This window comes from Zingiber officinale, chromosome 7B (assembly GCF_018446385.1).
Source record: "Zingiber officinale cultivar Zhangliang chromosome 7B, Zo_v1.1, whole genome shotgun sequence".
In the NCBI taxonomy this organism is placed as follows: Eukaryota; Viridiplantae; Streptophyta; class Magnoliopsida; order Zingiberales; family Zingiberaceae; genus Zingiber; species Zingiber officinale.
This window is the reverse complement of record NC_055999.1, coordinates 108,143,166-108,155,918: the sequence shown is the minus strand read 5'-3', so window position 1 is coordinate 108,155,918 and position 12,753 is coordinate 108,143,166. Positions and strand designations below refer to the sequence as shown.

Here is a 12,753-nt window from a genome sequence, read left to right as displayed (position 1 = left end):
TTCCAGAGGATGGGAGGAATGACCCTCGCTTATGACTGATAAGTTCATGTTCTGATCCTTTCTCGGGATATGACTGATAAGCTGGTGATCAGGCCACATACTGATAACCAGGTTGTGAGCTCAAATCCGAGCAGCCGACAAACTCGTGAGCAGACTGCAAGCTCGTTGCTAGGCATCCGCTGCGATTTTGGAACCATAATCCAACACGAGTGGAATTGGGAAAAAATCCGTTTAATTCTTGTGCTAAAATGGCAATCAGTAATAAAAAGAATTCCATCTGATTTCCATTATCATTTAATTTCACGATTTGAAATATTTAATTTAAGGCGATTAAAACTGGTTCAATTTTATCAGATTAAAATTTATATAAATTATAAATATTACAATTGTGATCGAAACGGCCTATTAGCTCAGTTGGTTAGAGCGTCGTGCTAATAACGCGAAGGTCGCAGGTTCGAGACCTGCATGGGCCATTTTAAATTTTTTATTATATATTTTATATATTAAAATTTATTAGAAAAGTTAACCAACATGGCCTATTAGCTCAGTTGGTTAGAGGGTCGTGCTAATAACGCGAAGGTCGCAGGTTCGAAACCTGCATAGGCCATTTAAATTTTTTATTATTAAAATTTATTAGAAAAGTTTACCAACACGGCCTATTAGCTCAGTTGGTTAGAGCGTTGTGCTAATAACGCGAAGGTCGCAGGTTCGAAACCTGCTTGGCCATTTAAATTTTTTATTATATATCTTATATATTAAAATTTATTAGAAAAGTTTACCAACACGGCCTATTAGCTCAGTTGGTTAGAGCGTTGTGCCAATAACGCCAAGGTCGCAGGTTCGAAACCTACTTGGCCATTTAAATTTTTTATTATATATCTTATATATTAAAATTTATTAGAAAAGTTTACCAACACGGCCTATTAGCTCAGTTGGTTAGAGCGTCGTGCTAATAACGCGAAGGTCGCAGGTTCGAAACCTGCATAGGCCATTTAAATTTTTTATTTTATATTTTAATATATAAAACATATTACAAACACTTAACGACAAATGCCCATTATCTCATTTGGTAAGAGCACGACGCGAAGGTCTTAGGTTCGAGACCTGCATGGGCCATTGGAATTTTTATTTTAATAATTGTTATTTATAATTTATATAAAATTTAAAAACATTAGTTTTGCTCTCAATGTAAACCGTGTTTAGTTCGGTTGGCTAGTTCGTGTTAATAACACCGATGGTGTTCAGTGTTCAAATCTGCAAAGTTGTTCATTTTTTTTGTCTTATAATGTTTATTCGAAACATAAAAAACTACATATAAATAATGATTTTTACAATCACATGAAAACTCCACACTCTTTTCTAGCCGTCCGATTAGACCGCGATTTGAATGAGAAAACAGAGGGGAGGAGAAGGGGGGAAAACTGAGCCCCAAACAGAGGAAAGAAGAAGAAGAAATCATCGGCGATTCACCACCCGGCAGTTCTCGCGGACCTCGCCCTCTCTCCCTGTCAACGGCTTGATGCTCCCCAACCTCACCATCGCCGCCCCGAAGCCCTCCTTGAACGCCCCGGCGTCCTCGGCGTACCTCTTCACCAGCCGGTCGATCTCGCTCCCGTCGCCCTTGAACAGCTCCTGGTCCGTGTGGAGCATCCCCTTGCGCTGAGTAAGCATCTGGTAGTACCCCGCGTCGAACGCTGCTGGGGTTTCGTCCAGCGGCGACAGCTCCTCGTCGTCGCTGCCGCCCGCCGGCCGGTGACACTTCGCCTTTAGGGATCGGGCGAAGTCGGGGTCGATGGTGGAAGTCTCGTTGTAGATCCGGTTGCGGAGGGTCTTGCACTTGGCGAATCCGAGGGTGTGCGCCCCCGAGAGGAGGACGAGGTCCTCGGCGGAGAGGTTGTGGGCTTGGAACTTGGAGAGCATGTCCGTCAAGTTGGAGAACGGCGACGGGATGTTGGAGTTCGCCTCGGCTTTGCTAGCGCAGGTCGAGTCTTGCCGGCCGAGGAGCACTTCGTAGGAGCTTCCACCTAGCTGCAAGTGCAGGCGCCCTAAGTGTTCGTCAAAAGTTCGCTGTGAACTTCCTTCATAAAGAAGGTTAGACCTTGAAACTTCAAATCTGTTAGTCGCATTTTTTTCAAGAACAAATTTTTCCACTCAATTTTTTTGTTTTGGGGGAAAAAAATGGAAAATCTGAATCAATGCCCTCGTTATGTGATTGGTTAATGTGTTCAAATCGTTACCGCTACTACCGAGTCCCTGGCGGCGATGGCCAAGATATCAGCACAGGAAACAACATTTCCGAAGCACGCAACGTTCAACGTAGCTTTTATCTCGTCCACCAGCTCAAACCCTCGCAGAGAATTGTTGTTCGGCGCCGCCGTCTTCTCCCCGACCATAGTTGGCGAGTCATCCAACAACACCGAGCCATCGCAACCCTGCTCAATCACCAAGACATGACGTTAGTTTCTGCATCCATTGCATTTTTCCAAATACTTAACCTGCAAGCTTACCTTGGCGAAGCAGTCATGGAAGTGCAACCGCACCAGCGACGCACCCATGCGTGGCTGAATCCCAACGACCGTCTCCACCATGACTCGGATGGTGGGCAGCGCTTGTGGGCACACGTCGTTGTAGTAGTCCGGGGTGAGCTTTCCGTGAGCTTGAGTTACAGGGAGTATGATCGCAGTGATTAAGGTGAAGTACAGTGTCCAGAAGAGCATAGTTGAGCAGTTTGTTTGGAGTATGAAGCAATTAACTCTAAGAAGGTGACTCAATTATCATGGAGAAAAGCCAAAAAGGTGATTGTGCTTAAATAGGTGTTCATCATGGGTTGGAGGGGGGTACCGAGCACCAGTTGTTTAATGAACCTACCGTTTACATAAAATGATGTGAGCAAGCATATGGTACATGTCAAGGTAGGTGAGGGTTTCTTCTCGGAATAGCCATCAGCATACATCTCTCTCTACCTGTTAAGGATTTTAACAAGTTTCTTTGATACTTGAAACCTCTAGGAAAGCCTTGCTGTTGAGAGGCCTTTCCTTGAAACATAGAAGCTTCTGAAACCAGCTGTTCTGTGAGTGATCCTTAAATAGGAACAACTTTATATAAAGTATATGTTTTCAAATTGGGTTTGTTAAGATGTAATCAAATCTAATGAAAGTTGGTCTTGATGTAAGGAGATATTGAGTGACTTACTCTGTTTTTCCTTCTATTACCTTCCAGTAGGATAGTTTTAAATCAATTAGATCAAAGCTCAGTGCCTGGATTTTTTTTTTTTTTTTTTTTGCATGCTGGTCCAGAGCCAAAAACAATTCCCCTGGCTAAATAGGATAAATTATTGGTACTAATTAACTCTGCAAACAGTCGAAGTGAAGCTGGAAATTTAGGATTGATGGCAAGGTAATTGTGTGCATGTACTAGACTCAATGCCTGTGGTAGTCTAGTAATAAACCAGGCTAGCTGCCCTCTCCCTCTACCATATATGATCATGCTTGAACTCTATTATATTAGTTTATCCATCATTTATACACTACAATTGACTTGATTGGATATTAATATTATGATGTTTTAAAGTTAGGTTGATGTTAGCTCCATACTGTGTATGAATGAATGCATGGTCTATAGATCAGAGAGTTCAGTTCATTTTAGGTGTGGGGTTAGTGGCACAATGTGTGAACAAAGTTTGTAATTCATGAACAACTTAATGAATAAATTTACTTAGACATCTAATATAACAGTATGATATGGTTAACTTTAGTTAGGCAAATTTTAGTATGTACCTATATATACTAAATTAAGCCCAATATTCAAGTAATATGCAACACCCATCAGTAACCAAGTATTTACAAAAATTAAACTGCAATTTGCAGCTGCTAAACAATTTATGATCCAGCTGCTAAATTTATAATCAAACAAGTGTTGGTGGACTCTCGTATTGTGGGTGTTACCTTTGTACTCCCTCATATTTTTATAAATAGTGGCACTACGTGCATATGTCCCCACACATCAGGTAGCACTAGCTCATTCTCATTGATGGGGCAACATATACTCTTGTAGAGAAAATTACATGCATGTCGCCACAAGTGAATCGTCATTTGCATACCTTATTCTCACCATGTGTTAAGCTAAGGAATATATATGGCATCCTCAACTTGTGGATCTAGGAGAGAAAATCAGTGCAACTTTTATGGTTCAGTTCATCTGATAGGCTGAATGCCTAATATTCAAGAGAATCATTATCTGCAAGTACCTTAACCTCAATAATTGACTCATCATTGACAAGTTATTCATTCAGTGTTATATCATGTTATGCCTTGTGTTCACCATGTCTTAAGATAAGATTAGGAATCAAACTATCTATCATCTCTAAGTATACCAGCAATCTACCAGAAATCACAATGATAAAAGCTAAATTATGTTATACTTCAGAAACCATTATCCTCCATTATTTCATATAAAGTCACATGAAATGATATCCGCTTATAAGACCACCATATAAAATAACATATAATCCATATGTATAACAACTAAGCTAACAAGACAACATGAGCAAGACAGGCAAAGAGTCTACAAGGGTAACAAGTGCTTCTTGGTATGAATCGTATTGAGACTCAGTTACCCCCCAAATTGACATTGATGCCAGTTCACATGCTCTTCTTGATGTCTTTCTCTTCCTCTGAACAGTGCATTTGTTTCCTGGATTTAGTGATTAAGACCTTAAGCTAATTATAGTTTTTAATATATAGATTAACCTCATTAACCAGACTAAAGCTGGATCTTATAAGCCCATCTAAATGTCAATAAGTATATCTTGTGCTTGGTTCAATTTTACTTAAAATTTTCTGTAACCTTATTTTATTTAATTCTATTACCAAATATATGGTTCTCAAATTTACCGTAATTTTCATTCTCCAAAGTGTCTCCTTGTTTAGAATGCTCATTAATCACCATAATCATCAAGCCCTGAGAGCGTTCATTAAACAATTTATATACAACATTTTTTATTCTCATTTTCTATACATCTATTATTGTTTACCTAAGTCTTTTCTTCTTTCTTATCTTGAACCAGTAATTATCTCTACATTCTGTGTTCCTTGTTTTTCTATTTTATTGGCAGGGATTTCCTTCGTTCTGTTTTTTTTCAAATAAATAAATAATAGAATAAAGCTTCAGGTTGGGCCCCTCTGCCTGCCATCCGTCTAGCTAAGCTCTGCATCCCATGCATCATCTTCATGGCTCTCTGCATACGGCAGTCATAATGATCCTATATGTATTGATCTGTCATGCTCATTGGTATGTTTTGGATGGCATATTCCCTTCTCTACCTGTGAATTTCTACTGCATGGTGTTACATCATTGTAGAAAATTAGCTCAAGGAGAAACCTCTGTGCTCATCTATTCTCAGGAATATAATATTTCATTTCATGGTAGGATAGTCTAGTTGGAGAAAGGGAGGTTCTCGAATGCCGGGGGAAGTAGAATAGCATATGAGCAATAACTTCATGAAAATCTCAATCCTGCTTAATTCTTCATTCGATGGACATGCAATCCTAAAATCTGAAAACATTATTCAGAAAGCTGTTGTTTTTTTATTATTTTATATTTTTTAATGTTATTCTATAACAAGTTTGAATTATGGTTCATCTAGAACCTCATGTCTTAAGACACTGTGGATAGAGTGAAAGAACTTCACAATGTGTATGATCTTTAATTACAGTATTTTTTTTTTGTCCCCAGGGCATAGCACAGCTGGAGGTGCATGGTTTCGTGGCCAAGAGATCCAGGGTTCGATCCTCGAGGTGTCATTACCTGGGGTTAGCGTTCCGGCCATGCGCTTTCAGCTGTGTAGTTACATTTACCTCCCTCCATATCCGTGGGATTGACTCTAGGGGGCCGCTGATGTGACAGTTTCACATTTTTTTAATTACAGTATTTTTTAATAGAAATTTTGACATACTTCTACTGAGATCATGTGCTGTCTTTTGCATTTTCAATGTATATCAGTTATAAATTTCTACTTGCTACTGTAACGGGTAGAGAACATGAGAGAGAAATAAGCAACAAATTGAATATGCCAAATTAAGACTTGAGATGGCATTTCCTCTCTTTGTTTTTGTCTTTAACTGCATGATTGCTCCTCATATCCCTCTAGAAAAACAGCGCTCGGGGTCATATTAGTGTCCCGAGGTGTATGCCACGAGGGAAACTCAATGGTACTGCATGCCACTGTAGAATTTATGGCAACTGATCGGCCTCAACATTTAGGGATTCAAATTTTTAGGGAAGAATCTTCTTGCCAGTCTTGTTTATAACCACCTCTCTGTGAATTTTTCATCTAAGGTTTGTAGAAGTTGGTCACCACATGCATCAACTGCTGACTCAACTGGATTAGATGTATCAACTCTCTTCGTGCCAGTGCATGATGAATCAGAGAGAAGCTAACATCAAATTAAGCTAATGTGAGTTCCTAAATTTGTCTTTAAAATCATTAGCCATACTGGTTGTGTTGACTGTTGACCCACAAGTTCGCTCTAGTATTTAATAATCTAAACTAGGTGTCATAAAGAAGGTGGGAAAATAAATGTCAGAAAACCTATTCTTTGCTGGAACCCCTTTAAGTTCTTTGGAAGCATCTGCATGAGTAGTCGGTGGATTTGACCCACTCATCCAGCCCAGGCTGCTCCAGATGCTCAAATCAATGGACCTTTGATTTAATTTGGATGAGTTTAATGCTTTTTCTGGTAAGTAAGCTGAGAAACGTTTGAAAACAGTAATGCTTGTAATAATTACACTGAACTCACTTCTTTCCTATAGCACTTGATACTTGAAAGGTTACAAAGACAGTCAAAGACAGTTCTGCTACTGTCTTTGATCTTTTCATCATGTAATCATAGCAGTAATATCTTGACTTCATACAACAGGATATCCTAAGTTTTCTACAACAGGTTACAACAGGTTTCATGGAGTTAGAACTTTTCTAAACATCAATTATAGTGATGCAGTATTTTTAGATAGTTCTGTTTGAATATTTGTGCTTTAGGAACAGAGTAAAGATTGAAGAAGAGAATAAAAGGTAAATCTGTCTACATTCATCACTCTTATATATATATATATATTATATGTATTTATTTTTAAGAAAACTTTTTTCCATAGGGAAATATGGCCAATGCAGTATTTTATCTCAGGAGGAATGAAATGGTACATTGTTGCGGTAAATGGCTAGGTCGATTTCAATCGAAAAAAATGGGAAGAAGGTAATAATATCCTATCACGAGATCGTAATATAATTACTATAACATATTTGGAAGGAAGTAGTTGTTGTTGATACTTTTTAGTCATGATGATTCTTCATGCAATTTCTTATTAAACGATCGAAGAACATTTGCTGCCAAACATTACACTTGTCACACATCCTGTCGTCTTCTTCTGAACATCCTATGCAACTCGATAATTACAGATCATAAATTACCATCTCATACTTTATTGCTTTTTCCATAATGCAGAGAGTCATTATCTTAACATCACACTACCTTCAGTTAAGCCGCATTGCTCCAAAAGCAGGAGAGGCACTTCACCACTGGCTTTCTGCTGCGACACCCGGACGATGACAACGAGGCTGAAGAAGAGGAGGAAGACAAAGAAGGAGAGGGGTGGCAGAACTTCTGAAAGCTGCGCTTGAAATCGAACATTTTGGATCTTTTCTTCTTGGAGCCCAAGCTGTTGGTGCTGCTGAAGTAGGAAGGAGGCGGACTCAGAGGAGGCTGCATGAAGGTGTTGGTGGAATAGCCGGCGTGCTTGGGAATGCCAGGCTGAGACTCCCACAAGAAGGGCACAGCACCAGAAGCCACCCCATAGTAGACTCTGAAGGAAGGGCAGGCTAAGGAGGTGTCCTTGACGGAGAGCAGCCTGGAGTAGAATTGTGCGTCTTGTTTGATTGGAAGGGGTGGCTTGGGGAGCTCTGAGCCCTTGGAGGGTATCATCTTGAGAGAAGTGAAATCAATCCTTGGTGCTTCTAATTTGCAAGTTCGATACAAAGTGTAACTAAAATTTATTGGTTTCAGCAAGTTAGTAGTGGACTGCACTGAAATGTAAAGGCTGTGTTGTTGGTCGTGCATGGACCAGAGGCTGTCGTTTCTGCCTCCTCCTTGTGAGGTCCATGTTTGTTACACGGTAAAAGGTGATGTTTTCATCATAGGTGGTTCAGTATATTATCGCCCTATAACAAGATATGAGTAGGTAAATCAAGATACAGTGTGGCCTCCAGATGGGTGGGATGTTTTTTTCTCATGGTGGATGAATTTTACGAGAATCAACTCCTCTTAATGTGGCAAATCATCACTTGAGTACCACCTGTGCTATGTCAGGCTCAATGTTTGTTATTAGCGAAGCATAATGGTCTTTTGTATGGGTCAGATGATCAGTGAGGCATTATGCATACATTGAGGATCAACCATATGACCTATTTTATAATAACACCACATGCAAGTATTAATAATATCAGTCCGTGGGGGTAGGGCTGTAAATAACTCAAACTGAGTCGAGCTTTAGAGTGTTCAAACTTATTTGATAAGATAATCGAGTCGAATCGAGCTTAAAATGAATCGAGTTTTTGAAATGAGTGTTTAAGCTCGCCTTAGTTTATTTTTTAAAAGCTTGAGCTTGTTTGAAGCTTGACTTGAGCTTGATTCGTTTAGATATTATCAAGTTCTCAATTCAAGCTTGGCTTGAGCTTCGTTCGTTTAGATGTTATCAAACTCTCACTTCAAACTTGTTTGATTGTTTGAAACTTTTAATTGTTTGATTGATTATTAAAATTGATCATTTAAATTTATTTATTTTATTTTATTTTATTATTTATTTAGCATATTAAAAAGAGTTTTATTAATAAATATGGTTCGTGAACATTGTTCACGAACATTGTTCACGAACATTGTTCATGAATATTAACGAGCTGAACACATATGTGTTCAAGCTTGTTTGTTTAGCTTAACGAGCTGTTTAAGCTTGTTTGTTTAATTAATCTTATGTATATTGAACGAACATAAATAAACTCTTACCAAGTTGAACACCAAGCTTGTTCACGAACGCTTGGTTCATTTACAACCCTACGTAGGGGAGGCTAAATATTTGTGAGAGAGAGCGCGCGGGGGGGAGGGTAAATGATCAGTTTGGACTTTGGAGAATCTTTCTGCAAAAGGTCATATGTTGATCCTAATGCCCCACACGATTGGTCCTACAATCATCTGTAGAGAGGTAAATTAAGAAATCGAATAGACCACCACGTGTGAGGATATTTTCTGTCGACTTCGTCAGGAATCGATTCTGGCTCATTTTTGCAAATCTACTATGTGGTGACCAGCTCGACTATGTCCTAAAGGCTTTGGAGACTTTGTTCACATAGTAGGTCAAATTAGATGAAATTTATAGGGTCTCCATTCACATAGTAGGTCAAATTAGATGAAATTTAGAGGGTGGGTTGAGAGCACTTATTTTGTGAGCAAGGTACCTTTATTCTTTTAATCATTAATGGCATCCCATTTTAATTTTTTATCGAAAAGATGCCCCCACCCCATGTATAATTATCTAATTACCCTCTACTATATTATTTTTAGTTTTATTTTTTGCTTAAATCTTGAACCAGGAGCATGTTGTAGCAGCTACATACCCTAATTGTTACACAGTTGTAGTAGTTATGAAAATGTAGTTGTTGCACTGTGAATGTTAGGTAAGCTTTGAGTGGTCATAACTTTTGATTCGAATTGAACAATGAGACACATAATATATTCAATCGAAACTCATTTAGAGATCTACATTTGTTTTCAGGAGTAACCCATAACAGCTCAATCTTAGACTCAAAAAATATCGTTTAAAGTCTTTTTAGAGGAGTAGAAACTATTGTTGGTGCAGCGGAGGCAAACAAGAAAAGGGTGAATTGCCTACAAAATAAAATTCAAACCCTATCTCGATCTTTGACTTGATTAGATTAGCATGATTAAATTAAACAATAATAAAACTGAACAATTAAAGAAAGAAAAGTAAGATGACAGTCTATTTACTTGATTACAACTTAGGTAGTTATTAATCCAATGCGTTGAAAAAAGCTCTACTAGAAAGTACTCCTTAGTTGAAGACAGAGTAGCCTCTTACACACTTTTAAGCTTACAAAAGACTAAGAAAATGAATATAGGATTTGTAGTTCAGTTGTTGTTAATTTTCTAACTTCAGGAGTCTTTTTATATCCCCTAGAAAAATCTGTCTGTGGCTCGGAGGCGCCTTCAAGTAGGTCCAAGGCACCTTCAATAGATTAAGTTTTATCCGCTGAAGATAAAACTTTATCTTTGACTAACGGGTATTGAAGGTGCCTTCAAAAGACTTGAAGTCGTCTTCTATGAGGCTTTAAGGGCGCCTTCCATAGGTTTAGAGGCGCCTTCTATAAGACAGATCAGCTTCTAGCTGGTCTTCTTTGTGTGAGTGATGCTCCAATTATTCGGAGTTGAGCTCACCCAAACCTAACTCCGACATTCTCCTCAAGAAGTCTTTCTCCCTAGCTTCTCGTCCCTTAGATACGTCACGCGTGTTCTTCTCGTCTACTAATGTACTCTTCTAGAGCTTCTCGTCCCTCAGATGCACCAAGTCCATTGACTCGATTCCCGTGTAATCCCTCTTGTCTGCCACATCTTCCGCTTGACTTCTTATATACACTTAGACACAAGGCATCGAACATAAATTGTGTTGGGGCAATTTTCCTAGGTCAAGTTTGACCAGTTTGACTAAGCTTGAGTTGAGTCAGTCTTGAGTCGAAATTTGAGTTTTGATGTTTGACAATATATGGAGATTTCTAGGGCAATCGTACGGTTGTGGAGATGGTCAAAGAGTTGACCAGGTCGAGAAGAAGACAAGTCAAGTAGGTCAGGGATGACAGGAGACTTGACTGGGTAAGTCCTAACTGGAGGTTAGGTGTCTGGAAGTCCTAACTGGAGGTTAGGCAGTGGAGAAGTCCTAACTAGAGGTTAGGCAGCGGTGAAGTCCTAACTGGAAATTAGGCAATGGTGAAGTCCTAACTAAAGGTTAGGCAGTGGTGAAGTCCTAACTGGAGGTTAGGCAGTGGAGAAGTCCTAACTGGAGTTTAGGTAATGGAAAATTCCTAACTGGAGTTTAGACATCTGGGAAAGTCCTAATTGGAGGTTAGGCAAGAGAGAAGTCAAGTAGGTCAAGGTTGACAGGAGACTTGACTGGAAAGTCCTAATTAGAGATTAGGCAAAAGTAAGTCCAACAGGAAGGTTGGCAAGAGTGAAAATCCAAGTAGGTTAGTGTTAACTAGACTTGGTGGTGAAAATCCTAATAAGTGAGATCGGGCAATTGGAAAGTCCTAGTATAGCTAGGCAAAGGGAAAGTCCTGGTGAGGAGCCAGACAACTGGAAAGTCCAAGTGTGATCTTGGCAAAGGTTGAAAGTCCAAGCATGTGGTCTTGGCAAGGTAAGTCCTAGTGTGACTTGACAAGGAGAACTCGATAACTAGGATGAGGCCGAAGGAAGCTCCTGAAGGCAAGGCGTGAAGGATGAGAGATATCCGAGGGACGCAAGGCTGATGGAGGAGGCTAGAAGGCTAATTCGAGGTTGATCGAGTGTGGTGTATAATCCAACAACTAGGATGAGGCCGAAGGAAGCTCCTGAAGGCAAGGCGTGAAGGATGGGAGATATGTCACGCCCCCAGAGGAGTCCCTGCCAGACAAAAATCCGACAGCATCTCCCCTGTACCGGTGACAATATGAAGCATATATACATACATCACAATATATAAACTAAACAACATATTCATCAGCCCACACGACTGGAACATACATAAAATAGAAACAACATAACCACGAAATGTATCAATTATATATATCTATCCATAGACTACAATTACTATACAGATAAACGACATCTGTAACAAAAGTGCAAAATATAAATACAGCGAAACAAAAGTAAAACAAACCAGAAAATCAGCACGTCGAGATCTCTGAGCAACTCTATGAAAGTCCAAAATCAACAGTAATATCAAAAGGATCCCTGTGTCTGCAAAACTGGAGACCAAGGAATGTAGCAAATTAGCCAAATGGCTAAGTGGATACTCAAGAAAGATGTGCATGAATTTAATCTTATTGAAGAAGTCAAGGAAGTAGAATAAATCATCATCTTTTGTTACAACTTTAGGATTATTCTTAAAGTTCTACATTTATACATATATATGTATAATCATCTTCTCATTATCTATAATCAGGTAAAAATTTTAGATAGAGTTTGAGATCTTCACCTTATCATCACTTGTCATCATTAATAAAATTAATTTTAATCACTCAATTATAAGTTATCATGGTAAGATCAACATGTATATCAATAGTCTGAATCTGATAAATCAACTAAAAAGTGAATCACTGGAGCCAATATCATCAGAGTGAAATATCATATGGATAGGCTAAAAGCCTCCTAAGAGTATAAACTGTCGCATACGTCATCTGACGTACGGGCTATCAGCCCTCACCGGTGGAAGATATAATAAACACTGACCGAGGGCTACATCACGCCAACACGCCTCGAGTGTACGGTCAGATACTCTGGACCGCGACCGCCGCGCTGCCACAATAACATGTGGGCGGTCCAGTACTCTAATATAGAGCTCTGGTATAAAGCTAGGCTCATGGTCTTCACTTTTTAATTCTTCATTTACTATCTTTATTAATTCACCGTTATGATTATATTCATCCATTTATCATGA

General features: G+C 39.2%; 1 protein-coding gene and 3 non-coding genes across 4 annotated transcripts; 3 read left to right on the top strand and 1 right to left on the bottom strand.

Annotated features, from left to right (window-relative positions):
• Nucleotides 1–399: 399 nt before the first annotated feature.
• Nucleotides 400–473, top strand: TRNAI-AAU. The gene has a single exon. It is a non-coding gene; the product is annotated as a tRNA-Ile (tRNA).
• Nucleotides 474–533: 60 nt separating this feature from the next.
• On the top strand, nucleotides 534–607 carry TRNAI-AAU. The gene has a single exon. It is a non-coding gene; the product is annotated as a tRNA-Ile (tRNA).
• A 310-nt stretch (nucleotides 608–917) lies between these two features.
• Nucleotides 918–991, top strand: TRNAI-AAU. The gene has a single exon. It is a non-coding gene; the product is annotated as a tRNA-Ile (tRNA).
• A 297-nt stretch (nucleotides 992–1,288) lies between these two features.
• On the bottom strand, nucleotides 1,289–3,340 carry LOC122006796 (cationic peroxidase 1-like). Its single transcript, XM_042562420.1, has 3 exons — nucleotides 2,508–3,340; nucleotides 2,238–2,432; nucleotides 1,289–2,028 (listed from the first exon to the last, which is right to left on the bottom strand). Exons 1-3 carry the CDS (start codon nucleotides 2,715–2,717, stop codon nucleotides 1,456–1,458), a joined length of 978 nt encoding a protein of 325 aa, XP_042418354.1. The 5' UTR covers nucleotides 2,718–3,340; the 3' UTR covers nucleotides 1,289–1,455.
• Between the last annotated feature and the right edge of the window lie 9,413 nt (nucleotides 3,341–12,753).

What these genes read in the sequence shown, in the direction of transcription:
- LOC122006796 (XM_042562420.1), bottom strand. Translation starts at nt 2,717, where the DNA reads ATGCTCTTCTGGACACTGTACTTCACCTTAATCACTGCGATCATACTC. An exon ending in TCCATGACTGCTTCGCCAAG is followed by an intron (nt 2,433 to 2,507) that starts GTAAGCTTGCAG and finishes GTGATTGAGCAG; the next exon opens with GGTTGCGATGGCTCGGTGTT. An exon ending in CCAGGGACTCGGTAGTAGCG is followed by an intron (nt 2,029 to 2,237) that starts GTAACGATTTGA and finishes CTGCACTTGCAG; the next exon opens with CTAGGTGGAAGCTCCTACGA.